At 40.0% G+C, this 25,715-nt stretch overlaps 1 protein-coding gene across 4 annotated transcripts; it reads right to left on the bottom strand.

Annotated features, from left to right (window-relative positions):
• Positions 1-2,715: 2,715 nt before the first annotated feature.
• LOC137283683 (uncharacterized) lies at positions 2,716-15,292 on the bottom strand. 4 transcript variants are annotated; one of them, XM_067815353.1, is made up of 11 exons: positions 15,156-15,264; positions 14,362-14,508; positions 11,807-11,861; positions 11,450-11,605; positions 10,978-11,031; positions 10,368-10,481; positions 8,963-9,287; positions 6,868-7,047; positions 5,706-5,989; positions 3,733-4,601; positions 2,716-3,190 (listed from the first exon to the last, which is right to left on the bottom strand). In XM_067815353.1, the coding sequence occupies exons 4-11, from the start codon at positions 11,509-11,511 to the stop codon at positions 2,868-2,870; spliced, it is 2,211 nt and encodes a 736-aa protein (XP_067671454.1). In that variant the 5' UTR covers positions 11,512-11,605; positions 11,807-11,861; positions 14,362-14,508; positions 15,156-15,264; the 3' UTR covers positions 2,716-2,867. The 4 variants fall into 4 exon arrangements, with proteins under 4 accessions (XP_067671454.1, XP_067671463.1, XP_067671438.1 ...); XM_067815362.1 differs by lacking the exon at positions 11,807-11,861 and having other exon boundaries at positions 15,156-15,260; XM_067815337.1 differs by lacking the exon at positions 14,362-14,508 and having other exon boundaries at positions 15,156-15,254.
• Positions 15,293-25,715: the final 10,423 nt, after the last annotated feature.

Genomic DNA, 25,715 nt, shown 5'->3' with positions numbered 1-25,715 from the left:
ACAGACAGACAGAAGCAGCCAGAGACAGTCAGAAAGGCAGACAGACACACACACACAAACACAGACAGACAGACAGAAGCAGCCAGAGACAGTCAGAAAGGCAGACAGACACACACACACAAACACAGGCAGACAGACACAGCAAGACCGACAGAAGCAGACAGAGACAGACAGAAAGACAGAAGCAGACAGACAGAAAGACAGAGACAGACACAGACAGACGGAAACAGAGACAGACAGAAAGGCAGACACAGACAGATAGAGTGAGCGAGTGAGTGAGTTTAGTTTTACGCCGCACTCAGCAATATTCCAGCTATATGGCGGCGGTCTGTATATAATCGAGTCTGGACCAGAAAATCCAGTGATCAACAGCATGAGCATCGATCTGCGCAATTGGGAACCGATGACATGAGTCAACCAAGTCAAGAGCCTGACCACCCGATCCCGTTAGTCGCCTCTTACGACGAGCATAGTCGCCTTTCACGGCAAGCATGAGTTGCCAAAGGCCTATTCTACCCCGGGACCTTCACGGGTCCAGACAGACAGAAGCAATAAAAATTATATTAATAATAATAAAATCATAGGGTCAAGCAAACTCCCAAACGGCTACAGATAGTGGGCGTTTACTTCTCTGGGCAACTCTCTTGTTGTTGAGGTACAGAAAATGACACACTAATCAAGAACTAAGAACCTGGTACTCTTATACAACGTAGTACACATGCCACTTTTGTAATAGAAGGTGAACTGTCAGATAATACCCGCTCCACGTACCCATATACAGACGCGCGCGCGCGCGCGTGTGTGTGTGTCAAAAGAAGGTCATAACAAACCTGGAAAAGACTAGAGAGAAGAGAGCGTACTTTGGTTGGTTTATATACATTTGAATAAACCGTATTGCGCTGAAGTTATCTTTTGTACCATCAAGACCAATTGCATTATAAAGCTAAATGAACAACACCACCACCAGGCAGCTGCTGTTTCGGCTTTGAATGTCTTTCTTTTACTTGTAACATGCTCCACATATCTGAATTGAAGTTTGATACATGATCTATCGCAATGGACAGGTCTTTGGCAAAGATGTTCAAGTTGTTACAGGGCATCTTTAAGTTTACTCCCACGCATCTGTGAGTGTCTTACTGTCATGAGGCGACCTGGTGTTTTTATGGTGCCTAAGATGATGTCGTGGCCAAGATTGTTGAACAGTGAACAGTGAAGATAGGGTCCTGAGTAGAAGCATGTTATTATCATATATCTTGCGCATTTTACAGTGCCCCGCCCTCCTTTTTCCTTCCCTGCATAAAGATCCTGTTCTCTATTTTCAACATTTTGAAGACCCACAGCAAGTCAAGGAATGCATGAAGCTTTGGGTGATGTTATTTATAAAGGGTGGCGTAAAGTGGGACAAAGCACGGGCAAAATATAACACAAAGTGGCTGTGGCAATGCTGGCGTACCATGCTGTACACTGGACGTAAACGATGCACCAGCAATACGTGACCTGGGCCAATTTCACCAAAGCAAGCGTAGCGCTAAGGTGATCGTAACTCCCGTACTTTAACATAGACATACAACAGTCGTAGCACTACGATCGCTTTGAGAAATTGGGTCCCTGGGGCTAGATTTCCGAAACTCTCTCAGCGTCTAGATAGTCGTAAGTGCCATACCTTAACATTAACTATCCGAGTATCTTCGCGCTAAGAGAGCTTCGAAAATCTAGACCAAAGACGTGAATAAGTCGTGAGACTGCGTGACAATGCGCACCATTTTCGATCACGCACTGCGTGTCATGTGTATAAACAGGACGCGAACAGTGCGCAAAATAGCCTACATAATTTCCCGCGAACCACTTAAATTACACTCATTGCTACGACGAATTGTGAGCCAGTGTTGTGGCAAAAAGTAACTGAAGATCAATTCTAACCCGGATCCTCACCAGTTTCCATGCGGACTTGGACTCCAAGTCAAGGATGATACTCCTTCCTTTGCTCTTGAAATGTTTGGTTTGGTATTCAACGCCCCTCTCAGCGATTTTCCAGATATATGGCGGCGGTCTGTAAATGTTTGGGTCTGGACCAGACAATCCAGTGATCAATAGCATAAGCACTGTTCTACGCATATGGGACATGTCAACTAAGTCAGTGAGCCTGACGATGAGATCCCGTTTTTCGCTGATAACGACAAGCATGGGTGGTTGAAGACCCGGATTTTCAAAGGCCCACTCCAAGAAAGATGAGAAGTGGAAATCGGCATATGCCATATTTGGGACGATGCATTCTCCAGACTGTAGTCTTCTTGGTTGATAGAGTCAAACCTTCACTCTCAGAATAAATGAACAATATATAAATAGCAATATAACAATATAAAACAACACATTTCAGTGGTGTACAGCTTAGAATCAGGTTGGAATTGGTTGACACACCGTATTCTGATTGTGAACATAGATTCTCATGATGGTGATCACCGGACTGTCTGGTCAAGACTCGAATGTTTACAGACCGAGGCATTGCAGCTCCGATATTGTTGACTGCGGCGGAGACACAGACGGTCTATGATGGTACTGCTACTAACTTCTGAGGCACTGGTTGCAGCTGTCACTTTCGACTGAGGTACCCATTGCTGATTCAAACGTGACATGTCGTTGTGGTGTCATAACACAACGGAGATAACCAATCCGAAACCGTAACACACTTACAGATGAATTGATATACCATCAACGTTGACAGTTTTAGTCCTTTATTTCCAATTGTAAATATGTACTAGAATCTATTCATATTGATCAGATTCGTATATTTGAGCTTAATATGTAAGAAGCTGATGAAACATATTCACAGTACAAATGACATGATATGCAGTTCAGGCAGTTCAGTTTCACGCAAAGTCTTTGTTTTTAAGTCCTCTGCGCTTTCTCCTAACCGTTGCAAGTATGTTAGATAGGTCTGAACGACCAACTTTCTTGAAGGCACGCTCTAGCTTTTTGATGAGAAGAACAGTGTCCATTGTTGTTCTCATGTTCTGGTACCATCTCAACAGAAGAAGAAACACGTCATTGACGTCTTGGTCTTTAGCTTCCTTTTTGATTTTGCAAATTGTGTCCCAGTTCATGCCGAGGGTCATGAGGGCCTCCTGGCAATCTCGTAAGGTGACGTACCTGCCTAACACCAGGAGACTCTCTTGTGTCAGAACTGGATGTTCTGAAATAGAAAATGAACACAAACGTTGTCAAGAAATTAATGTAAAACTGCTATTTATGGCATGGCCACAATCATCTTGAAGCCACGTGTCTGAAAATAGAAAGTATGTTTGGTCACCTTATGATCAAACAAAACATCACGGGTTTACGTTGCGTTAACACTGGATGTTCTGCAACAGGAAATGAACACGACGTCTTCTAGAAAACTAGATAAGGCCTAGATTTACTGATTTAAACGCCATGTGTCTGAAATTAGAATGTTCGCTTGGACATCTTATGATCAAACAAACCATCATAGGATATTTAACATAAGCTAGAATTGAGTGACGTTCTGCTTATTCCGAAACATGTTCAGAGTTCAGATAAGCAATATAATAGAATATGTTGATCTCTGTATAGGCACAATGACTCTAAACAAATTACTGTCAATGGGCATATAAAAGCAGGAAGTAAAATTGAAAATGGAGGATTTAAGAAAGGCGAATTTGTGGACATGTAGGTCAAGCGAGGTGCTGCTTCAGAGGACAAAATATTCAGTATTACCTAAAGGAGATGAAGATGCAACTGTCCCCTCTGGCCACGTGCTTCCCAGGACGTTGCTGCTGGGTGGACGGTTATGAGATGCCGTTGCAGGCATGGATACACTTCTTGAAAGTCTGGACCTAGAGGAGCTAGATTCTCCCTCAGATACCGTTGCAGATGTGCCGCTATCCATTCCACTTTCATTACTCACGGTTGACACTGTAAATGACCCACTCCTTCCTCGCGGTGTCGCTTCACTGTTTGTGTTTTCCTGTCTCCCAGATTCTTCAGTATTATAACCAGTATCGCTTGTCCCACAAGACACTGGCTCGGAAGGTGGATCTTGAGCAACAGGTGTGGGGTAGTATTGGGTTTCTTTTCTTGTTGGTGCACCACGTGTGCATAGATTTTTTATGCCCTTTAAATCACATCCTGCATCAGGATAGGTGAAGTGGACTTCATGAACCCGTTGTCCAGCAACTGAAACCTCGACAATGCTGTAGGTCGATCCACTAACTACTTTCTGAGTCCTGAACTGGATAAAATTGTTCCTCGACTGGTGACTGTACTGAAACGTGTACTTAGTCTTCTTTACCTGTTCTGCGCTTCTCATATTCCCTGCCAGATATACTCGTATCCTGTCGTTTAGATTTATCCACAGAGATCCTGATCTGCTTCCAAGGATCTCAAAAAAGTTCCTTTGTTGCCTTAATTCAGCTACTCGATCTGCGGAATTGGATCCTACCACCTCAACAGTTAGCCACCTGTCTCTGTTGTCTTTTGAGATGAACATCAGAATAGTGCATATGTCTATTCTCCCGGCTTGGAAGAGAGCTGCTTGTTTCAGAGCTGCTGAAGGTACACCTCGACGAACACAAGCCATCTGACAACTGAAACATAACATCGAGTCCTTTTGGATAAACCTACAAATTTGTCTTTACAAGTTTTATCCATATCCATTGAAATTATCAAAAACAAAACATGATTTGGTTTGGTACTCAACGTGAGAATAGACTATAAATCACATCATCATTGCTGCGAAGAGACATACCCACACATGCAGTATTTAAAATATGCTTCCAAATCTAACTTTAAACATAGAAAGTGTTTTCGAAATATTCCTTGTGGAAAATCATATATCAACATAAAATAGTAAAATAAATAATTTCCATCATAAATGGGGCCTTCTCTCCATAGTACTTATATCTCAAACTGTATTGATTTGTACCTGGCATTATCAATACATTATCTATTGAATGAAATATGCATATGCATGTTTATGAAAGTATAAATTAAAGAAATCAGTGATATCTCTTACAAAAGTTCTGGAATGGTACAACAATTATTTCTGAGTTTGTTGGGTTTGTTTGTTGTCTAACTCCGTACACAGCAGTTTTCCAGCGTTATGGCGGACAGACGATTACAGTGATTGATATCATAAGCATCGATCGAAGCAACTCGGATAGGACGACATGTATCAACGAAGTCAGCGAGTCTGACCACCCGATCCTGTTGGTTGCCTTTTTGCATGGGCAGGTGAAGACCAATTCTGTCCTGGATTATCACGTGTCCGAACAATAAGTTACTGAAGAGGAAGTTATGTGATGCAATGTAAACAGTTCTCTTTGTGACTGGTAAAGAGTGTGAAATGTCACATTTTGGGTTAAAGTGGGTTTGGTTTTACGCCAGTTCCATCCACAGTTTCACTTTGAAGTGAGTGAGTAATGAGTAACGTTGTTTTTAGCAATATTCCATCAACAACATGGGACACCAGGAAGGGGCTTCACAGAATGTACCCATATGTGGAATTGAACCCCGGTTTTCAGCGTGACGAGCGAACACTTTAACCACTAGGCTTCTCCATCGTCCAGGAGATTCATAAACACATGCGTACTGTTCTGTCCAAATCGTATACTCGACTCTGCTGAAGGCAGATATTTGAGGTGTTTTGGCAAATGAATTATTCTTAAATGTTTCATGATTCTATACGTTACCTTGTAGCATTATTTACAATGTGAGGCATTGCAGCAACGTCGTTCAAGGAACTCTCTTTCTTAAGATCTCTGACGACGTATTCATTATTTTCAATGCTGATGGATTTCAATTCATATTCTTCTGACAAATCATCAATTGGTAGTTCGACAGTTGTGTTCATATTGAATACTTTTTCCATTTGGTGTCGCACACTCAGAATATCGGACAATGCATAGATCCCTTCAAATGCTGAGGGGTCATACGCTCTGTACCATTCCAGTCTGTTTGTATCCACTGGTTGTACCTGCAAGGAGATGAAGATCAACATATGCATGTCTGTCCACGGGATGTGGATGTGAGAATAATTTTACGTCGCTTGTAGCTATATTCCAGAAATAACAAAGAGGACGACACCAGAAATCGCTTTCACACATTGTACCCACGTGAGGATTCGAACCCGTGACGAACGAACGCTTTAACCATTAGGCTACTGCACCTCTCCTGTGAGGATGTGAGTTGAGGCATAGTTAACTATGGATATGCAATGACAGAACATTATCATAAGCCCGTTGGTGTGTAATTTTAGGCATGAATATCATTCAAATATTGGCTCTTAAAAGAACGCTGCTGGATGTGAGTATTAAGACAACAATTGACTGAATGTTTAGAATTGCAATGTTTCGGTTCCTTACATTTGTGACAGGTTTGGACCTATCAATTGCGAGGGTCACTTGTGTTTGTGTTGACAACCATCATGATTACAAGAAAATTATTATCGTCAATTCAGCAACGTATTGCCATCACCGACACCTTATTGCCATCACTTCAGCAACGTATTGCCATCACCAACACTCTGCTGTCACCACATCAACAACATTTTGTCATTAACTCAGCAACTCATTGCCATCATTAGCACCCTACTGGCACCACAGCAACAGCGTTTTTTCATTATTTCAGCAACATATTGCCTTCACCAGCACCCTATTGTCATCACCTCAGCAAGGTTTTGTCATCAATTCAGCAACATATTGCCTTCACCAGCACCTTATTGTCCTCAGATCGGCAACGTTCTGCCATTAATTCTGCAACTTATTGTCATAACCAGTAACGTAATGTCATCTTGTAAGAAAAGTAATGTCAACATATGAAAACATTATTGCCAGCATAAAATTCATCAAGTACCTTCACCGATATAGTCATCTCGGTGTCCACAGCACCTTCTGGGACGTGCACTTTGATGCGTCTATCCTTGTCAGAAACGAATGTGAACGCATTTCTAGAAATCCTCCTGAACTCTGGTATTGGGCGAGCATAGGCCACAAAGTACTTCCCTCCCTGTATTGGGAATTTCAGAAGATAATCCTAAAACAAAGATGCCAGTGAGGAAAACCTTTCATTCGCTTTTACAGCACAATGGACAATGTTTTATAATATGTTTTTGCTGGCGTAAAAAGTGCAGTCTTAGGGTAGCTGTGGTCAACACAGCTCCAAGCATTACATTGTTTCCACTGTCAAACTTGTTTGATTGCTCGTGGCTTTCGGTCTCAATAATAGATTGCGTTGAAATACACAGTGATTGAAAAATTAGTTGATAGAGGGTATAAATGTTTGATCCTTAAACACAGATTCCAAGATGTGATTTCAAGTTGAATGACGATTGTTTCCACGAAGGCTTTATTGGTGTGATGACTTTACATGAAGGTAAAGTAAAGCAGGCTTAAACGTCATGTAAAATATTGCATTCATATTGCGCAAGGTGTATGTCTGTGTGCCATAGTCCGTGAGTGAGCTGGGTCTAGATTTTTGAAGCTTTCTTGACGCTAAGATAGTCGTTAGTCTATGTTAATGTATGGCACTTATGCGATAAGAGAGCTTCGAAAATCTAGGCCCTTTGCCTTCTTCCACAAAGGTGATCGTACGTCACTAAAGTAACTTTAGTGCAATGTTAAAGTTTGGGAGTTAAGTTTAACCTTGGTAAAGGCTGCCTCGTGAAGCCTGCCTGATGTTTGCCCTTAATCTGGATTAATGCCTTTTTGCCAGTTCTGGGCAAAACAGTAATTGTGAAATGAATTTACCGAGACTGTGCAACACCTTGTCAGTGGATGCCCGTGCTTGACACAATCAGCATATCTTAAACGACATGATGTCATGGCTCGTTGCTTTTGCCACTCCGAGGTCCATCCATGGTACGGCCCTGAACATGTACAGGGCGTCCTGGAAAACGATACTTTCATATTTCTCTGGAATGGGTAAAATACAGCCTCAGAAGAATTCCAACCTACAAACAATTTCGATAAAGCCAGTGAATTTATGCATGTCATTGAAATGTATGTCCTATTTGACATCAATATGATTGGAAAGATTCAGAAAAAAAGTATCCTAAGTATGCGGACCTCACCTTTGAAATGCCTTGCTTGCATCCCAAGTACACTCTCGTCACCAACCAACCCCAACCCCCTGCCCCATTGGGCTTGATGCCCTTGGTTTGGTACTTCCTGATCACGCATATCAGAAGAGTGTCCGAGTTCAACAGCGGGAGCACAACCCTTCTGACGCTGGATAATACATCATGGATGGACCTCAGAGTCAAAGCCTTAAGTAGTAGAAGCAACGAGCCATGCCATCATGTCTCATAAGATATGCTGTTTATGGCAATAAAATGCTTCCAGTGACCAAAGTTTGGGCTGTCTCTGTTAATTGATTGCACAATCGACATTTCATATCGATATTTTGCCCATGAATCCCACTTTGAAGACAGAGGAGTGACTGGTCCTGAGCAGAAACGGAATGCCCTCTGTTTCACATTTAAGACCAGCCGACTTCATACAGGCAAAGACAGGCGAAGGGTCTGGCTGAATAACTGTTCTGTTCCATATACAGCATGTACACACGATGCAGTGGCTTATCAGAAAGCGTCTCCAGAAATGACCGACTTTCAGCACTTTCTGTGTATAAATCCACCTGGTTTACTCCCACTGCTGTCCAGCGGTACATCAAAATCAGCCTCAAATGTCAGATTCTGTCCAACAAACCTTTCAAGCCTAAACTAGCTGCGGAATTCCTTGTCTTGACGGTCAGGCGGTCAAGACTATGGGTATCTTGTTTTGTACAGTCAACTGATCCAAAAACGAATAATAGCAATAAAGGACTGGCATAGCAAAGGTATTAGTGGCTTTGAACTGGTTTCGAGCAATGAGCTCTGAGCTCCAAATTTTCTTTAAGAGAGTTATATACTCGGCCTGAAGTTTGCACTGAGTGAAAAATCTGAACTGTGTACCTCGTATTGTGCCGGAACTGGTGTCCATCCACCATCGCCGCGCACCATGACATAGAAGCGGAAGAGAACGTGGACGTCAAGTCTCGTGGTTGGCAGGACGAGCGGGATCTGTAGGTACTTTGGCTTGCAATTCAAAGATTGTATATTATCGCCTTCCAGTTCGTATACCTCGCTGACCATGGTTTCGTCGTGGAAGTGTGGAAACTGAGACAACATCTCCATGCGTTTGTCAGCCCAAAGTGGGATGGCTTTACATCTGAATTCTGACACGTTTTCGGGAAGGAGCAGGCGCACGCCATTTTCAAGGTCTATAGATGTCCACTCACTGAAAATATACATGTGCATGTGACTGTTAAAATGAGGAAAAAGCACCAACAAACTGACAACATTTGTACACGCACATGCTTATTTATTTTTTTTTTTATGTTTTGGGGGATTTTTTGTTTTTTGGTGGGGTGGGGATGCGGGGGGTGGGGGAATATTTCAATATTCCAGCCTTCTGTAAATAATCGAACCGGGACCGTACAATTCAGTGATCAAAAACATGTGCATCGATCTACGCGACTTGGATACGATGCCTAATGGGTGTGTTTACAATAGGAGGAATACAACCCTGCGTGACGAGCGAATGCGTTAACCACTAGACTACCCTGTCGCAAAAAAGAGTTTTATCTACAGTATAACTTAATTAGAATTGCCTTGGAAACTAAATGTTTCCACAAACAGATTCTGATGGGAGTAATGGGTAAATTAATATGAAATGTACATGGATGTATCTTTGAATATGATTGTCATGTTTATGTGCTATGGAAACCTCGGCTTTTTGGTTTTTTCATTTTTGCTGGATGACACTTAGACATATTATTGTCATCTATTGCCATGCTACTTTCCAGCACAAATGGCATTTGAATTTCACGCATCAGTGACAGAAAGTTGTCAGATGAGATTCCACATTATGACTTGAACAACTTGTCCACCAGTTTGGCACGATACGCTCAGTTTTGGACGAATACTTGATATCATTCCTATCTGATGGCTGTTCACAGCTCGTGATACTGCCGAAACTGTCCAAATCCTTTTCTAAATTAATAACAGTTACGACACGGGGGTACTCTCTTCTAGCTACGCACACAAACGATCAAGTATATCTGAAAACCATTTAAACTGACGAACAACAGAAAGTACGTATCTGTTATCTTTTAGTATATTTTTCAAAAATCAACGTAAACATTCAGAAAAGTGTTTTGATTGTGACGTACAGGTCACAACATTGTCAGTTATGTACAGTATGTACATAATGTGTGTGACTTGTACATCACATTTTGGTCAAAGGTCCAGTGTGTACTTTCCTTTGTACGTCAGTTCATCAGGTATGAGACAACATGTAAGACAAAGAAAAACATACATTGGTGGACTTTCCATATCACCCTCTTCTCCTGCCTCTTCTTCGTCCTCGCTGGTATATTCTTCAAAACTGCTTTCGTATTCGTATTCATCATCATAATCAACGCTGACCTCCCTGTCGAAATGTCAAATTTGTCATGTTATCTGTTGACTGCAACAAAAGTTATATACTCATAACTATACAAAAACGTGTAGCGAGTGGATATTGCGTTATGATTTCATAATGTAAAGGATATGTAATATAAGTAATTTACAAACCACAGGTTGGTGGGGTAACCCAATCGTTAAAACGTTCGTTCGTCTCGCCAAAAAGCCGATTTCGAGTCCTCATACGGGAAGTAAATTTCTGAAGTTACCCGATGTTATATTGCTGGGATATTGCTAAAAGTGCCGTAAAATCAAACCCACTCATTCACTCTTCCCTTCTCCCAACTCACTCGCATTACAAACCAGTCCTATACTCAGAAACAATAATGTGGCAGCCAGGCTGTCCTTCCTATACCTCAGTATGAATCACCAGACGCGCAAGTACCATCTGTTAATGAATATCAGTTTGAAAAACTGTAAACAACAACATCAACAATAGGAACTGTCTAAATATTGATAATTACTCTTCAATGTCAACCTCTTCTCCTTCAATCTCATCTCTCCAACTGGACGATAATCTGAAACATGATGTGAACAAAACATGATTCTTGCTGCTTACATACCGTGTAGTGATATAAGGTTGGGGCGTTGACGTGAGATGAGAAATGAGAAGTGATATGAAGTGATATGCAGTTAGGTTAGGCGAGGTGAGATTAGACTGATGTGGACTAAGGTGATATGAAGTGAGATGCATAGAGGTGAGGTGAGGTTAGAAGTGCCGTGAGATAAGGTGATATGAAACATGATGTAGTGAGGTGAGGTGAGGTTCGAAGTGATTCGAGATAAGGTGATATGAAGTGAGATGCAGAAAGTGAGGTTAGAAGTACAGTGAGATAAGATGATATGAAGTGAGAGGCAGTAAGGTGAGGTGAGGTGAGGTGAGGTGAGGTGAGGTGAGGTGAGGTGATGCTGGTGATGCGGAGTGAAATTGAATACCTGCTTTCTGAGGGTATAGTGCTCAGGGAACTTGGAGGGCGGTTTAAGACTTGGCGCTTCATGCTGTGCCTCCTATTTCACTGCCTTTTGAACTGAGAACTGTACCACCCAGTATTTGACAGGACGAGCAGGTCACCATGCATCGTAGACGTAGATCTGAACAATAGGAAAACACAACACGACATTTGAACAGTAAGTTAATCAAACATTGATGTGTCGAACGTAGGTTGTTTCGAAGTAAATACTTGTCCCTTCGTGTTCTTTATTTGTTCATTTTTTCAGTTGTGTCGAAATTCGTTTAACTCAAAATATTTATGAAGGACCCTTCAACTTCGACATAACGGCGTTAAACTGTACCTGTATCTACGGGGAAAGACCCGTGTCATGTCAACTTCGAGATAACGGTGTTTACCTGTATCGACAGAGAAAGAACCGTGTTATGTCAGCCGCAAATTTATTGTCGTCATCAAACACCTTGTAAAACAGATAACGGGTTTTGAAATATGTATTGATTAAACTTCGTGTCAACACTGGGTTTTTACGTGCATGATATGAATTCCAATATTTCTAAGAACAATCACGATGTAAGTTTGTTACTCCAATCGGACCGGGTTGAAAAAAACCCCCAAAAACTGTTGAACGGGTGAACGTCCCAGTTTATTTGAATCTGTGGAAGGGCGTGTCAAAACCGTTTGAGATTTCCAATGTCTCTCTTTGGTGAGACGTGACGTAGCTTCTATTAGACGTCTCAGGTTTTGGAGAGAGAGAGGGGGCTCGGGGTAGGGTAGAGAAAGAAGAGAGGGGGATAGGGAAGGGAGAGAGGGGAGAGAGATAAGAAAAAGGAGAAGGAAAAGCGATTGCTTGAAGAGAGAGAGGGGAAAGGGGTAGACAAAGGAGAGAGAGAGTTTAGTCAAAATGCGTAAAAAAGACTAATAGTATATAACTAGCTTTAGAGGTTAGTGAGCACCTTCGTCACGATCACATTTCAACTCTTATGTTTACATTAGCCATTAATAAATTAATAAAAGAAAAGAGGATTAGCAAGCAAACTGTATCAGCCTATGTGAATGCTTTCTCCGCAATCTTAAAAAGAAAGAGTAATAAATACGTTTGTGTAAATAAAGAATTCAATAATTCCAAACTAAGTACAGCATATGGTACCACACTTTATGCAAAACGGTTGTTTACTAAACCTAAATCTGTCATATAGAGGACACTGGTGGAAATAATGGAAAGGACACCCCCCCACCCCCACCCCACCCCCCCAAAAAAAAAAAAAAAAAAAAAAAGAGAGTAAAGATATAACTGCAGCGAAGTCGCAAACGACAAAGAAGAATTTGATGATTGGGGATAATGTCAGGTTGCAAGATATAAATGTCTTAAATTTTGATAATGATTCAACATATTCTAATATTTAGGTCTAGCGAATTCCATGCTTTAACAGTAGATGGAAGAAGAGATTTAATTAAGTGAGACACGAACCCTGCATTACATTGGAGATTATCAGAGTTTGGCAAATTATAACGGCTTTGATTAGAAACATTTGGTGGTACACATATTGAGAGATACTTATTGACTAGCCGCCATGTTTACCGTATGTCGACCCAACAAACATAATAGAGATAAAATAGAGAACTGCGTGGATATTAAAACATCTCAGGATTACGATAATGTTAAAAATAGTACCTTTTGTACACACTATCTGTGGGCTAATTTGACGACTGCAGTGGGTTTATTTACAAATGAGCACAGAACTGTACCCCACCACCACCCTAACAAGAAGTTAATAACTCCCACCAAGGGTACAATGCTGCCTCATAAATTAAGTATGTCAGTCTCTCTTGAGCTACTATTTATTGCCAACGATCTTTTGTATGTTTATCAATGTCGTGCTGGATAGACTGTGAATTATTAGAGCACAGCGATTGTGACAGACATTACCTGCAGATGAATCCAGTGAGTGTTATGTTACGTCTATTGGATTTACAATATAAATCGATACCTATATAAATATATTAACATTCCTACCATAGGGTACATAATCGGAAGAATGGAGGGGCGGTTTAGTCTCTAATCGCTACGTCTCAAATATCACCCCAAAAATGAGGATAGTTCGATTAACACTCCCTTTATAAACCTACAGTCAAATAGTAGATGCCATACAGACTCTCATGCCTGTTTACAAAATGTGCATAATGATGATTCTCTAATTCCAGTCTTGAGTAAATAAGTATTGGTTGTTAAAGTAATCTGAGTAATTGGAAATATTTCAAAATTACACTCTGTGTACATCTATTGGGCATTAAATGTACATATCCCAAACATTCTGGGAAACTGTCTTCCTAATATTTCTTATAAGTCATTTTATACCTCTGCATATCCCTTTTTCTTCTTTCAATTTTAGAATAGTCTTGTTTCATATCATAGGGATCGTTTATCATAGTGTAATCTGTGGTCAACAGACCATGGAGCGTTGTTTCAAGAATGTAGGCGAATAGAGATGTAGGCGAATAGAGAGGTGAGCCTGTTCGCACGTCTTGCCAAACACCTGTGTTCGATTCCCTACGTCGGCACAACATGTAAAGTGTATTTGTGATACTGTTGGAATATTGATATAATCAGCTTAAAACAATATTCATTCATGTAAATAGTCGGGCAAAAAAGGCTCAAATCTCGTAGAATTCCATCTACCTTGTCGATGTAAAACCTCAATGATACCAAACACGGGGGTGATGATGGCGTTTTAATCGTCATTCGACGAACTTAAGATGTTAACTTTCTCGTAATGTTACCATTGAGCTGAAATGTCCCGATTTGTTTTAAACGTTTTCAGTTATATTCTAACCCTCTGAAATAACTGCCAGTAACGAGAATGTCTAGAAAAAAGTAAATTACATTGTAAGTGGCCTTACTCTCTTGCTAAGCTGGCTGGTTAGTTGACACGTCATGTATCCCAAAAGATCAGTGGTCATGGTGTTTTTTCCCGGGTTGTCTGGTCAAGTCAACATATATTGGTTGTCTGGTCCACAGTCGATTAGTTACAGACCGCCGCAACATAGCTGGAATATTGCTGAGTCCATCAATCAATCAATCAATCAATCAATCAATCAATCAATCAATCAATCAGTGGACCAGAAGCAGGGTAGTTTCTTTAATCGACTGGAGTATTATCAAATTCGAAAGCATGCTCGACCATCAGTTTACTCTGGAGATTATCTGGGTAGTTTTTCTTCACGCCCCCAATTGTGTTGTTGTGGTGTTGCCTAGCACAGAATGTGTCTGCAGGGAGGACTGTGCTGTCACGTAAGACAAGCTAGGATATGACCCTGCATAACGTGTTCGGTCGGGTAGCCCTGTTCAAACTGACATTGACACGAGTTCAACGAACTGCGCAAAATGTCCGACGTAAAACATCTGATACTTCTGAACGATTCCCAAGCATCTAAAATTATGACCAATCACGAATACCACGGATGAGCATCGCAGAGTAATCACATATCTAAAATACGTCCAGGTTCATTCGCGAACATTGATAGGGAGCACTGAGACACGCGACTCCACACGTCAACCAGATCGAACGGTAACTACACCTGCAAATTCGAAGATCTGTCAAGTCAACATATATATGCATATGTGCAGTACTCTTAGTTTGACTTATATAACTTATTTCAATATGTACCAAAGTAGGAATACATTCATATCTTACCTCATGATCATTTCGTGACAAGAACTGTGTCAGTCGATGAGATCTTGAGCAGATCGACGACATATCCCTGCCTGAGGCCTCGTGATCACAGAGCTTCCTGGTTGGCAGTATCATGTGACAGGCTACTGCGTAAAACTGCAATACTCGTTGTATCTATTTTGGTTCATCAAGGGACAGTTTCAGTGAGTGAGTTTAGTTTTACGCCGCTTTTAGCAACATTCCAACAGTAATTTCTGGGGACGCCAGAAATTAACTTCACACACTGGAATCCGGGTCTTCGGTGTGACTAGCGTACCAGGGAAATAAGTGATAACACATCCGATTGTAATATAACGTCTTTGAATAGAGAGGGAACATTAATCAGAGAATGGTTCTCTGACCAAACTGAGCGAACAAGCAAAAAGAGTAAAGGCTTTGAAGCTATGTTGCCAACCATTCGCACACAGACTTGCACACTAGGTATATCCCACCGTACAAGCTTCCAGACCCATCGACAGTTATTCCGACTGGACACGCTCGACAATTACACTTCTCAGAATACGCTTCTATGAGATCCATTTTCTCAGGACTTAACATGGCTGTGTGCCAACGGTGTCATGCATTAGTATGTGTAGCGAAATAAATGCTAGAATATTTTCTTATTTAAGTTAAACATTACCAGGCGCCACAAATGTTCCGACACGCCGTTAATGTTGGTGTTACCATAGTCCTTATACCATGTAAGGAGAGTATTTAGTACCCGTATTTGAACTACCAGCATTTATGAGCAAGAATAGGCTTTGATGAGCTTCGGCAAATGTGGCAGTTTGCCATTAGGAGCGTTGATCAGTTGAAGACATAGGCTGATGATTTGGAGATTTCATTTGAGGTATTTGGAACGTCATACTGAACACTCTACACTATCTTCCCACATAACTGGAATTACATGAAGCAAACCCTATATAGTCACACTCGAATACGACCCATGAAGATCCGGATTAGAATTGATCTTCGTGAGAGCCGACTAACGGGATCGTGTGGTCAGTCTCGCTGTTATCGTATCCTGATTATTTACAGACTTCCGCCATATAGCTAGAATATTGATAAACAACAAAACAACTTTTGCAAATCACACTTGTCCCTGCCGGTGATGTTAAAACTCGCAGTCCAATATCTTTAATACTATTTCGGGGCGATGGGGTAGCCTTGTCGTTAAAGTGTTCGTCGAAGACCGGGTTCGATTCCTCACATGGGTACAATGCGTGAAGCTGATTTCTGGTGTCCCCCGCCATGAAAGTGCTGGAATATTGCTAAAGCGGCGTAAAACTAAACTCACTCACTAATACTATGCCAGTCGTTTCCTGTCGACATTTATTTAGAGATCTCATGATTGTACAGATAATTACAAAAACACATACACAATAACTGAGACAGAACCAGGACTAAATCTCATGAGCATGATATATGGAGAATCTCACCCAAGTGTCTACTGATATCAAATATATCAACACGAGTTGATAACGTAACACATATTTCAGCCTTCATCAACAAGTGTTGATACGATTGATATCAGTAGACACGAGGGTGACATTCTATTTATCATCCAAAATCATTCTTCATTAGTTTTCAGTGAAAAATGTACATCTCTGGACAAAGCACTGGCATTAGATTTGGAGTGCAACGATCTCATAACATTGTGACGTCATCAAGTTCATGACGTCATTGCATTGTCATGTATTCGCATTCGCATTGAAATGTATTCGCATTCTACTGTTCAATGGTGATGTCATCTGGATCTAATAGATAATCGTATCCGAGTGAGAGGCAGACAAAAACAATTTCAGGATTCAAACATGACCATGACAGCCATGTAAGCAGCGTGTTACAGTGAGGCACAAAATCTGCTGACATCTTGGACATCACACTGTATGATGGTACAATCGGAGAGAATTTAGATATTCATGGACGATAAAGCACGGCCTCATGGTGAGATGGGGTAGCCTACTGATTAAAGCTTTCACCCGTCACGCCGAGGACCCAGGTTCGATTCCGGAACATAATCACAGTAAGGAAAGTCCATTTCTGATGTTCCCTGTCGTGATATTGTTGGAATATTGCTAAAAGCGGCGTAAATTCCCACTCGCTCACGCACTGATCGTGCCAGAGACTTTGGTGCCCAGATGGCACAATAGGCAATTTTCCGGCATGGAATCAAAAGACCGTCCTCTCCCAAAACGCTGTCCGACCGACAACTCTACAGAGTTCTTATCGAAGAGTTCAACAACAGATATGTGTAACGTAGCCGGAGTCGAACCTGGACCAGACAAGCCGGTTGTAGAGATAACGGATAGTTCACTTACTTGATTGGTGCCTGTCACTTATCGTAGTTGCGTAGATGGATGCTCATGATATCGGTCACTGGAATGTCTGGTGCAGATATGATTATATAAAGACCGCCATTATATATCACATTGACGTTGAATTCACATGTATTTGCAATTAATCAACCCAGCTCACGCCAAATAAAGAATTCAATCCATTATTCATAAAAGTAGTAATTAGAATACATCCTGAGTGTATTTCGGATATACCACTTGCCATGAACCGTTCCTGTTTCCGTTGTGACGTTTGCAACACAGGAAACGAATTTCCAAAAAACAAAATTTTACAAAGTTATTGAATGGTGGCGTATATGATAAGGTTTCCCCGGCAATACTACACGCATCTTATCAGCGAGGGGAGGTGGGGTGGTCTAGTGGTGAAAGCTTTCGCTCGTCACGTTCGATTCCCCTCATATGTACAATTCGTGACGCCCATTTCTGGCGTCCACCGTTGTGATGTTGCTGGCCTATTGCTAAAAGCGGCGTAACGCACAATGAACAGATTGACATACCGCCCCATGGAACACAGAGCCCACAATCTAACTGTGTCATTCTAAATTTTCAAGTATGGACATAATTTTATCCGAAAGTGTATTTTCACCTAAATGCCGAAACGTGTCAGAAAAGTATACTATATACTATTGAGAAAGCCAAACAATACATACGTTAATGCATAAATGTACATAGTTATTATCACTGATAACGCCCATTTCACTAGAAGTGTATTGTCACACGTGTTATCCTATCTGGGATTACATGATTACTTAAAGCATTTACGAGTTAATTAATTTGAGTCATGTCGGTTAACAAAAGGTATATGTACTATCTGAAGCCAGTGTAATTGGCATAATAATCTTGGGGAAATGACTTTTGTTCCTAACACATGGATAAAAGGCATTAGACCCAGTTTGGCACAGGAACCAAGGTACTGTAAGAGCAAGAAATCCGTTCTGGGAAAATCGTCGCATTATATATTCAGGGTGGCATTACAACCCTGGGCATTATAACAAGGGGCATTATAACCAGGGTACACTATAAATTATATTCATCTGTTTTACCTTTCTCGGTGTTATTGATGAGAATCGTATGTTGTTAAATCGTTTATTCAAACTAATTCATTATCAATGCTCACTCATTTCTACAGACTGCTACCAAAGAATGGCATCACTTTTAGAAATCTCAAAATCTGATTTCAAAGTTCAGAGGGTTTATAAGGCCTATTGTTGGAGTGTTTAATGTAGCAATTGTTGTTTAATGCCGACATTCCATCGTTATGGCGGCGATCTGTAAATAATCGAATATCGACCAGACAATGCAGTGATCAGTATCATGAGCAACTGAAACATTACAAGTGTGAATAACGTTCTGCAGTACCGTAACACATAGTGTCCCGTATAATGTCATATTTTGTTGGGAGTAAATACACATTTATGAAGCTTTTTAACATAAATCCACACGCAACGTTATGATATTGTACCAATTCAACACACGTCGGATCCATGCAAGTGCAAAACGTTCTTGGACCCAGTTTTATCTGTATTCAACGCACAGCTGCTTGTATAAATGCAATTTCTTTTTGCAACTTTCACTTTACGTATGAAATGATACTTTCACAAATTATGCATTTGACGAATAAGTTTTAGGTTATTTGGGTTTGTGAATTAGTCTTTGTTTCATTTCTCTTGTAATCTGAACAAAATATGGCTGATGCTCTCATTCATGACATCGGTTGTCTCCCCATATTTCCAACAGCCCATAGCCCATACATCCCAGTACACCTCCAATTAGTCAAAACAACATGCGGCATTTACCTATCTGACATAATGAACTCACCCAAAAGAGAGATCAAATGCGATCAAAGACGATCTTAAAAACCCTGCAAATCACATTTTGTAATGATCATGAACATGTTGTAGCCTCTGATCCATGTTGTGGTGTACAACTTGAACCAGGTGATTTTCAAAACCGGTTAAATACCCTTATGGCACTGTTTGTATTGGTACATGCTGGTAACACCTGATGCCAGTAATACTTTACTAACAATAGATTTTGTTTAATTATTTGTGGTTCAGTAGGGGCTAAATGACACATTGTGTGTTTTGTTATGTATGCGTGAATGCGAAATTTCAGCTTTTAATCATTGTTCATGGTTTAGTATGCGCTGACTGTCGCAATGTGCTTTTTAATATATGTCCTGATTAAGAAGAAATATGAGCTTTTAATGATTAGTTGTGGTTTAGTATGTGTCGATTTTCACAATGAGTGTTTTTTTATATATGTCCTAAGAAGAAATGTAAGCTTCTAATGATTAGTTGTGGTTTAGTATGTGTCGATTTTCACAATGAGTGTTTTGTTTTATATGTCCTAAGAAGAAATGTAAGCTTTTAATTATTAGTTGTGGTTTAGTATGTGTCGATTTTCACAATGAGTGTTTTGTTTTATATGTCCTAAGAAGAAATGTAAGCTTTTAATTATTAGTTGTGGTTTAGTATGTGTCGATTTTCACAATGAGTGTTTTGTTATATATGTCCTAAGAAGAAATGTAAGCTTTTAATTAATAGTTGTGGTTTAGTATGTGTCGATTTTCACAATGAGTGTTTTGTTATATATGTCCTAAGAAGAAATGTAAGCTTTTAATTAATAGTTGTGGTTTAGTATGTGTCGATTTTCACAATGAGTGTTTTGTTATATATGTCCTAAGAAGAAATGTAAGCTTTTAATGATTAGTTGTGGTTTAGTATGTGTCGATTTTCACAATGTTTGTTTTGTTATATATGTCCTAAGAAGAAATGTAAGCTTTTAATAATTAGTTGTGGTTTAGTATGTGTCGATTTTCACAATGTTTGTTTTGTTATATATGCCCTAAGAAGAAATGTAAGCTTTTAATTATTAGTTGTGGTTTAGTATGTGTCGATTTTCACAATGAGTGTTTTGTTATATATGTCCTAAGAAGAAATGTAAGCTTTTAATTGATAGTTGTGGTTTAGTATGTGTCGATTTTCACAATGAGTGTTTTGTTATATATGTCTTAAGAAGAAATGTAAGCTTTTAATGATTAGTTGTGGTTTAGTATGTGTCGATTTTCACAATGTTTGTTTTGTTATATATGTCCTAAGAAGAAATGTAAGCTTTTAATAATTAGTTGTGGTTTAGTATGTGTCGATTTTCACAATGTTTGTTTTGTTATATATGCCCTAAGAAGAAATGTAAGCTTTTAATTATTAGTTGTGGTTTAGTATGTGTCGATTTTCACAATGTTTGTTTTGTTATATATGCCCTAAGAAGAAATATGAGCTTTTTCAATCATTAGTTGGGCTTTAGTATGTGTTGAATGCCACATTATGTGATTTGTTATATATGTTTGGAAAAGAAATAAAAGCTATTAATCCTGACAAAAATGACATTACACATGTAATTCTATCTCATCGTAATGCACACTGTTCTAAACTAAGTAAACGTTACGCATCAACCGGCTGAAATTTAGAAATCAAATTTTGAAATGATTAGCAAAGTTGGGCATTTGTGAAATTATATCATGATTTTAATTTAACACACGTCAGCTCCTAACAGGTGTCGTGTGCTTCTTGCATCGAGATCTAATTATCTTCAGAGCGCCATTGCTTGGTCCGAAATGGCATTCCTAAATATAATTCCGAACCGGTGGTCCCTGAAGAGACTGTGCAAGAAAAGGCACAAATATTTGGAGCAGGAAAGGGAATATTTACAGGCCTGCACTGCCCTTGAGTGAATGATTCATTACATTTTGTGAGATATTACACCACAGTGATAAAGTATTGATGTCCAACTGAAGATGAAAAGTGATCCGGCCCGGCAAATTAGCAATATCACATTTTAATAGCTTTACTCAAGGGACGTTCTGCTACACTGTGGTCGGGACTGGTCTGTATAATTAGTCTCTTAGGTGCATATGGAATATTTGCTTGTCAATTCAATACACTGCCTTTGCTCAAGAGCATCGTGCTTATAGTTTGTTATGAATTACTTTCTGAATTGCTTTACGTGTTAGCGGTTGCTGGGAAGTCCCTTCTCTGGAATTGTTTGGTTCAAGAAGTGTGTGCATATTGGCAAAGGTTGTTGGTGAAGGAGGAGGAGCGTTGTCATAATAGAAGGATAAACGTGAGTACTACCATAGATATAGTGCATGGTATAGTTATGGCAGGTTTATTATGATTTATATTTAGTCCATTTTTATATTAACCATTGACAAGATAGACATACATTTGAACTCCTTTCAGTGATCGTAAATTACAATAAAACCGTAAAAGGTCTTGTAATTCTCATCTATTTAAATGCATGCAAGGCGATATATGTAAATAACACACACGTTTATGGTGTCACTTTATAAGGTGTTTAGGGTCGAAATACCATAATAGCTTGAATTCATTTTTTTCGCAAGGGTATGGAAAAGTAGAAAAGTTCTAGTTATCATGTGTTTGAGATGATTTTGATGTAATTATATATGTAAACCATATGTGAAGAGTTGGAATGTATTGACAGGTTTTTATATATATGCAAGCTGTGTTGTTTAGTCTATAATTTAGTTTGTTGTTTTACACCGCACGCAGCAATATTTCAGCTATATGGCGGCGGCTATGATCTTTAAGCATGGAACTACGCCGCCATTAATTCATGTATATTTGAAGTAAGCATTGACGTTCTTTTACATGCTGACACTTTGTAGCTTCCGTTAACTGTAGTTATTTATAAACAGCTGCTTATGATATGGTCGAAATGGACAACGGGCTCTGCTTTTAGCAGCTTTTTCTGATTACTGGAATGGATTTGTCGCTTTCAGTGCAACGGGACAGAAAATTCAATGAATAATTAAAGCCGTGTCGCGTTTGTCCAAAATCTTATAACTAGATTAGGTGCCTTTTCAAACAACAAAACACAGCGCATTTTTGTGTGATGACTGTTACCGAAAATACCAAAAGACCCAGGAAAAACTTTCACGTGAGAGTTCATCTTCTTATATACTGGTTTCAATAGAAAATGGACCATCTCTCTATTCAATCAGCTACCAAATACTGAATGCTTGATAATTCTTTCAAATAATCATATTTTATTATCATATTTATTATGTACAGTGTAAATGGAGATAGATGTAAATGTACTTGCTGAAAAAACTTCACAGCGATATGTGTGCATTTTATGTTATTGAAAATAGCAGTAAAGCATTGAGTCATTCGTCCCACCAATGTTATGTCAGAACACATTCTTGATAACATATGCGTTGTATCCAGCAGATGAAGGTAGTTGTAAGTGTACTTATGGAAAAATGTAACGCCGCTTCTTCCTCAGTGGTGTAAATGCTATTGGAAGTATCAAGATGATATGTAGTCATTCGTCTTATCGAGTTTTAGCATAACACATCCTGGAGGAACGTTAGTGTAAAAATGTAATCATAAATGAATAATGTTTTCGTTGATATACACATGAAAGTGAATGACAAGTGCATTGCAGAATATCTTTTGGAGATGTTCTAAATGTTAACCGGACATTGTTCCTGACTGGTTGTGTTCCTGTCGTGAGCGTCTCCATTTAATTCCAGATATGCTGTGTTGGACCATGGCAGAACAGCAATGCCATGCTTCCGCAATAATTGTATCGCAACTCACGGTGACTGCATGTCCCTGCACTTATACAAACGGCAGAACATTTTCTCGAACTCTGTCCTTCCTAAAGTATACACCATTCAAAACATCGTTAACAATGATGCGGTGAATGGCGACGCCCAGTAGTGGTGCCATGTATACTATTTCACTCCCTGCCAAGGATCTCATAAAATGGACGTAAAAAGATTTTGCGTGACTCCCAGGCCTGACCAGATGACACCAGGACAGATGCTGTCTGCACCAAGCTAGATGTACCTGGCGTTGCTTTTGCCGTTGCCGTTGCCATTGCCGTTGCCGCTGACGTTGACGTTGGCGTTGAAGCAAAGCAGGGCATGTCACTGGATACAGAGGCCGGATATTGTACCGTCCCTACGAGCTGCTTTGGACTCTGGCACTGACTCGTCATGCCCCAAACGGGCGACCTTCTAATAGGGCATATTGATATCAAGTCCGTAAATGCAACAACCGCATATGGTTACTTTTTTTCGTGGCCCATGGCATGTCATTACTACTAGAATAGAATAAGTCCCCAAAGAGATTATATAGTGTTTCCGTGAACATGGAGATGTCTGATAAATTGCCTCCACACAATAACTGTCTGCAGCATGAACATACGTGTTAGTTTCATAACAAAAACATACCATTGTGAGGGAGTGAGGTAAGTGTTACACCGTACTCACACTCATGGATTACAGGCTCAAGGGGACAAGCATTTTTGAAGAATGGAGACTTCAAAGCGTCCTCGAGCTTTAACTATAATTGTTCAGGGCGAAAGTTTGTTTTATGGCATTGCACATCGTGGTCGAGTGAATTGCCTTTCTTAGACAGGTTTGTGATGTCATATCAATACAACATGGATATGTTTTTTTCACTCATAAAAACTTCAGACCACGAGCAATAGTGACTTTAGTTTTTCGCCACGCTCAGTAGTATTTCAGCTACATGGCGGCGGTCTGTTAATAATCGAGTCTGGACCAGACAATCAAGTGATCAACAGCATGAGCATTGATCTAAACAATTGGGATACGAGGACAAGTAAGTCAGCGTAATCACCCCATTTTGTTTGTCGAATCGCACGACAAGGATGGGTTACTGAAGATTTGTTCTCACCCGGATCGTCACGAGTAAACTAGAACAAAACGTTCTAGATTTAATAGACGTGTATTGATACTGCTTGAGCTTGTACAAAGGTGATATCTGGGTTATATAAGCCACCTCGGCATATCACCTATAGATTGATGTACTTTGGCACTGCTGGTCTGTCTCAAAGTCCCTGAACCCCATTCTTTCCCTGCTACCTAGCCCTCTTTGCAGTGCTAAAGCCTTAAATGAAACAAGTCTATAAACAAGTCCGTTTTTTAAAAATAACCCTTCATCTAGTAATCCAATCGATCTCAAACTTTGCAAGTGGATGTTTCGTCAGACGACCTAATCACATTGTAAATCACACACTTTAAACACTTGTATGAAAGAATTGTCAACAAAATAAACAGCAGAACGCAGACTGATTGCAAACTATAGATTCCTAAGGTTCGGGTATCTCTGGTCTCCCCTCGGCTCCTTTTCAGTTTGTATGGGTTTGTCTATCACTTTCAAAATTATGTATATTCAGAGACTAAGCGTTTGTCTATGACACTTGAGCAATGATACCAAGCTTATGTAAGCCATCTAGGCAAGTCAGCGATAGACAGATGTCCATTAACACTTCTTGAACTTGTATGGCCTTGGTTGACCAGCTTGTAGTTACATGTGAACCCGTAGTTAACATGTTAAAGAAATAGGCATGGTTTGTAATGCCACAAAAGTAGTAAAAATAAACCACAAAATGAATTTTGTGAAAATTACCCATGCAACAGACTTGTAATAGTCATAGTAAGCCATGTTACCAATATGGCTTGGTTAACCGTGCAACAAATATGGATTATTTAGCAATGATTCAGATATAGCTTTGCTAACCATTTTCCAGACGTGTAACAGACGTCGCTTAGCTATCCATGTAACAGACATTGTTGGTTAACCAGTTAACACAAGCAAAAATTAACCATGTATCAGCGATGACCTATCATCGAGAATTATTAGTTAACATAGATAGCATGGTTAACCAGTTAACAGAAGTGTATTTGTTAACTTTAGCAATGTCTGCAGGTGGAACAAGGCCGACTTGCTGACCAGTGGCTTTGTTAACCATATAACAGAATGACAAGCATCGCTTAGTTGATCGGTAACAGAATGGCAGGCATCGCTTAGCTGACCAGGTAACAGGATGGTTTAGTTAACACAGAAGGTTTAGTTGACCATGCATCAGCCATGACTAAAATGGCTTAGTTAACCAGTTAACAGAAATGTATTTGCTAACGTTAAAGATGTCAGCAGGTGGAACAAGACTGACCTGCCAACTAGTGGCGATATAACTCATTATCACAGGTGTCAAAAGGGCCACACTGGAACTGCCATTGTACTTTGCGCTATTTGGGACATTTTACATGGGTGAAGTACCCAATCTCCGTCAGGTTACTGTGAAGAAGTGATGCATAGTTGATGTGACACGACACGGAGGGGGTGTC

This window comes from Haliotis asinina, chromosome 1 (genome assembly GCF_037392515.1).
Source record: "Haliotis asinina isolate JCU_RB_2024 chromosome 1, JCU_Hal_asi_v2, whole genome shotgun sequence".
Classification (NCBI taxonomy): Eukaryota; Metazoa; Mollusca; class Gastropoda; order Lepetellida; family Haliotidae; genus Haliotis; species Haliotis asinina.
Note: the sequence above shows the minus strand (reverse complement) of the source record. Positions and strands in the feature narration are given on the sequence as shown.

Coding starts and splice junctions, on each gene's coding strand:
- LOC137283683 (XM_067815346.1), bottom strand. CDS start 11,511: ATGAAGCGCCAAGTCTTAAACCGCCCTCCAAGTTCCCTGAGCACTATA. Junction 7,048..8,962: donor CAGTTCCGGCACAATACGAG/GTACACAGTTCA, acceptor TCTTTGTTTTAG/GATTATCTTCTGAAATTCCC. Junction 3,191..3,732: donor TGCATCTTCATCTCCTTTAG/GTAATACTGAAT, acceptor TTTCTATTTCAG/AACATCCAGTTCTGACACAA.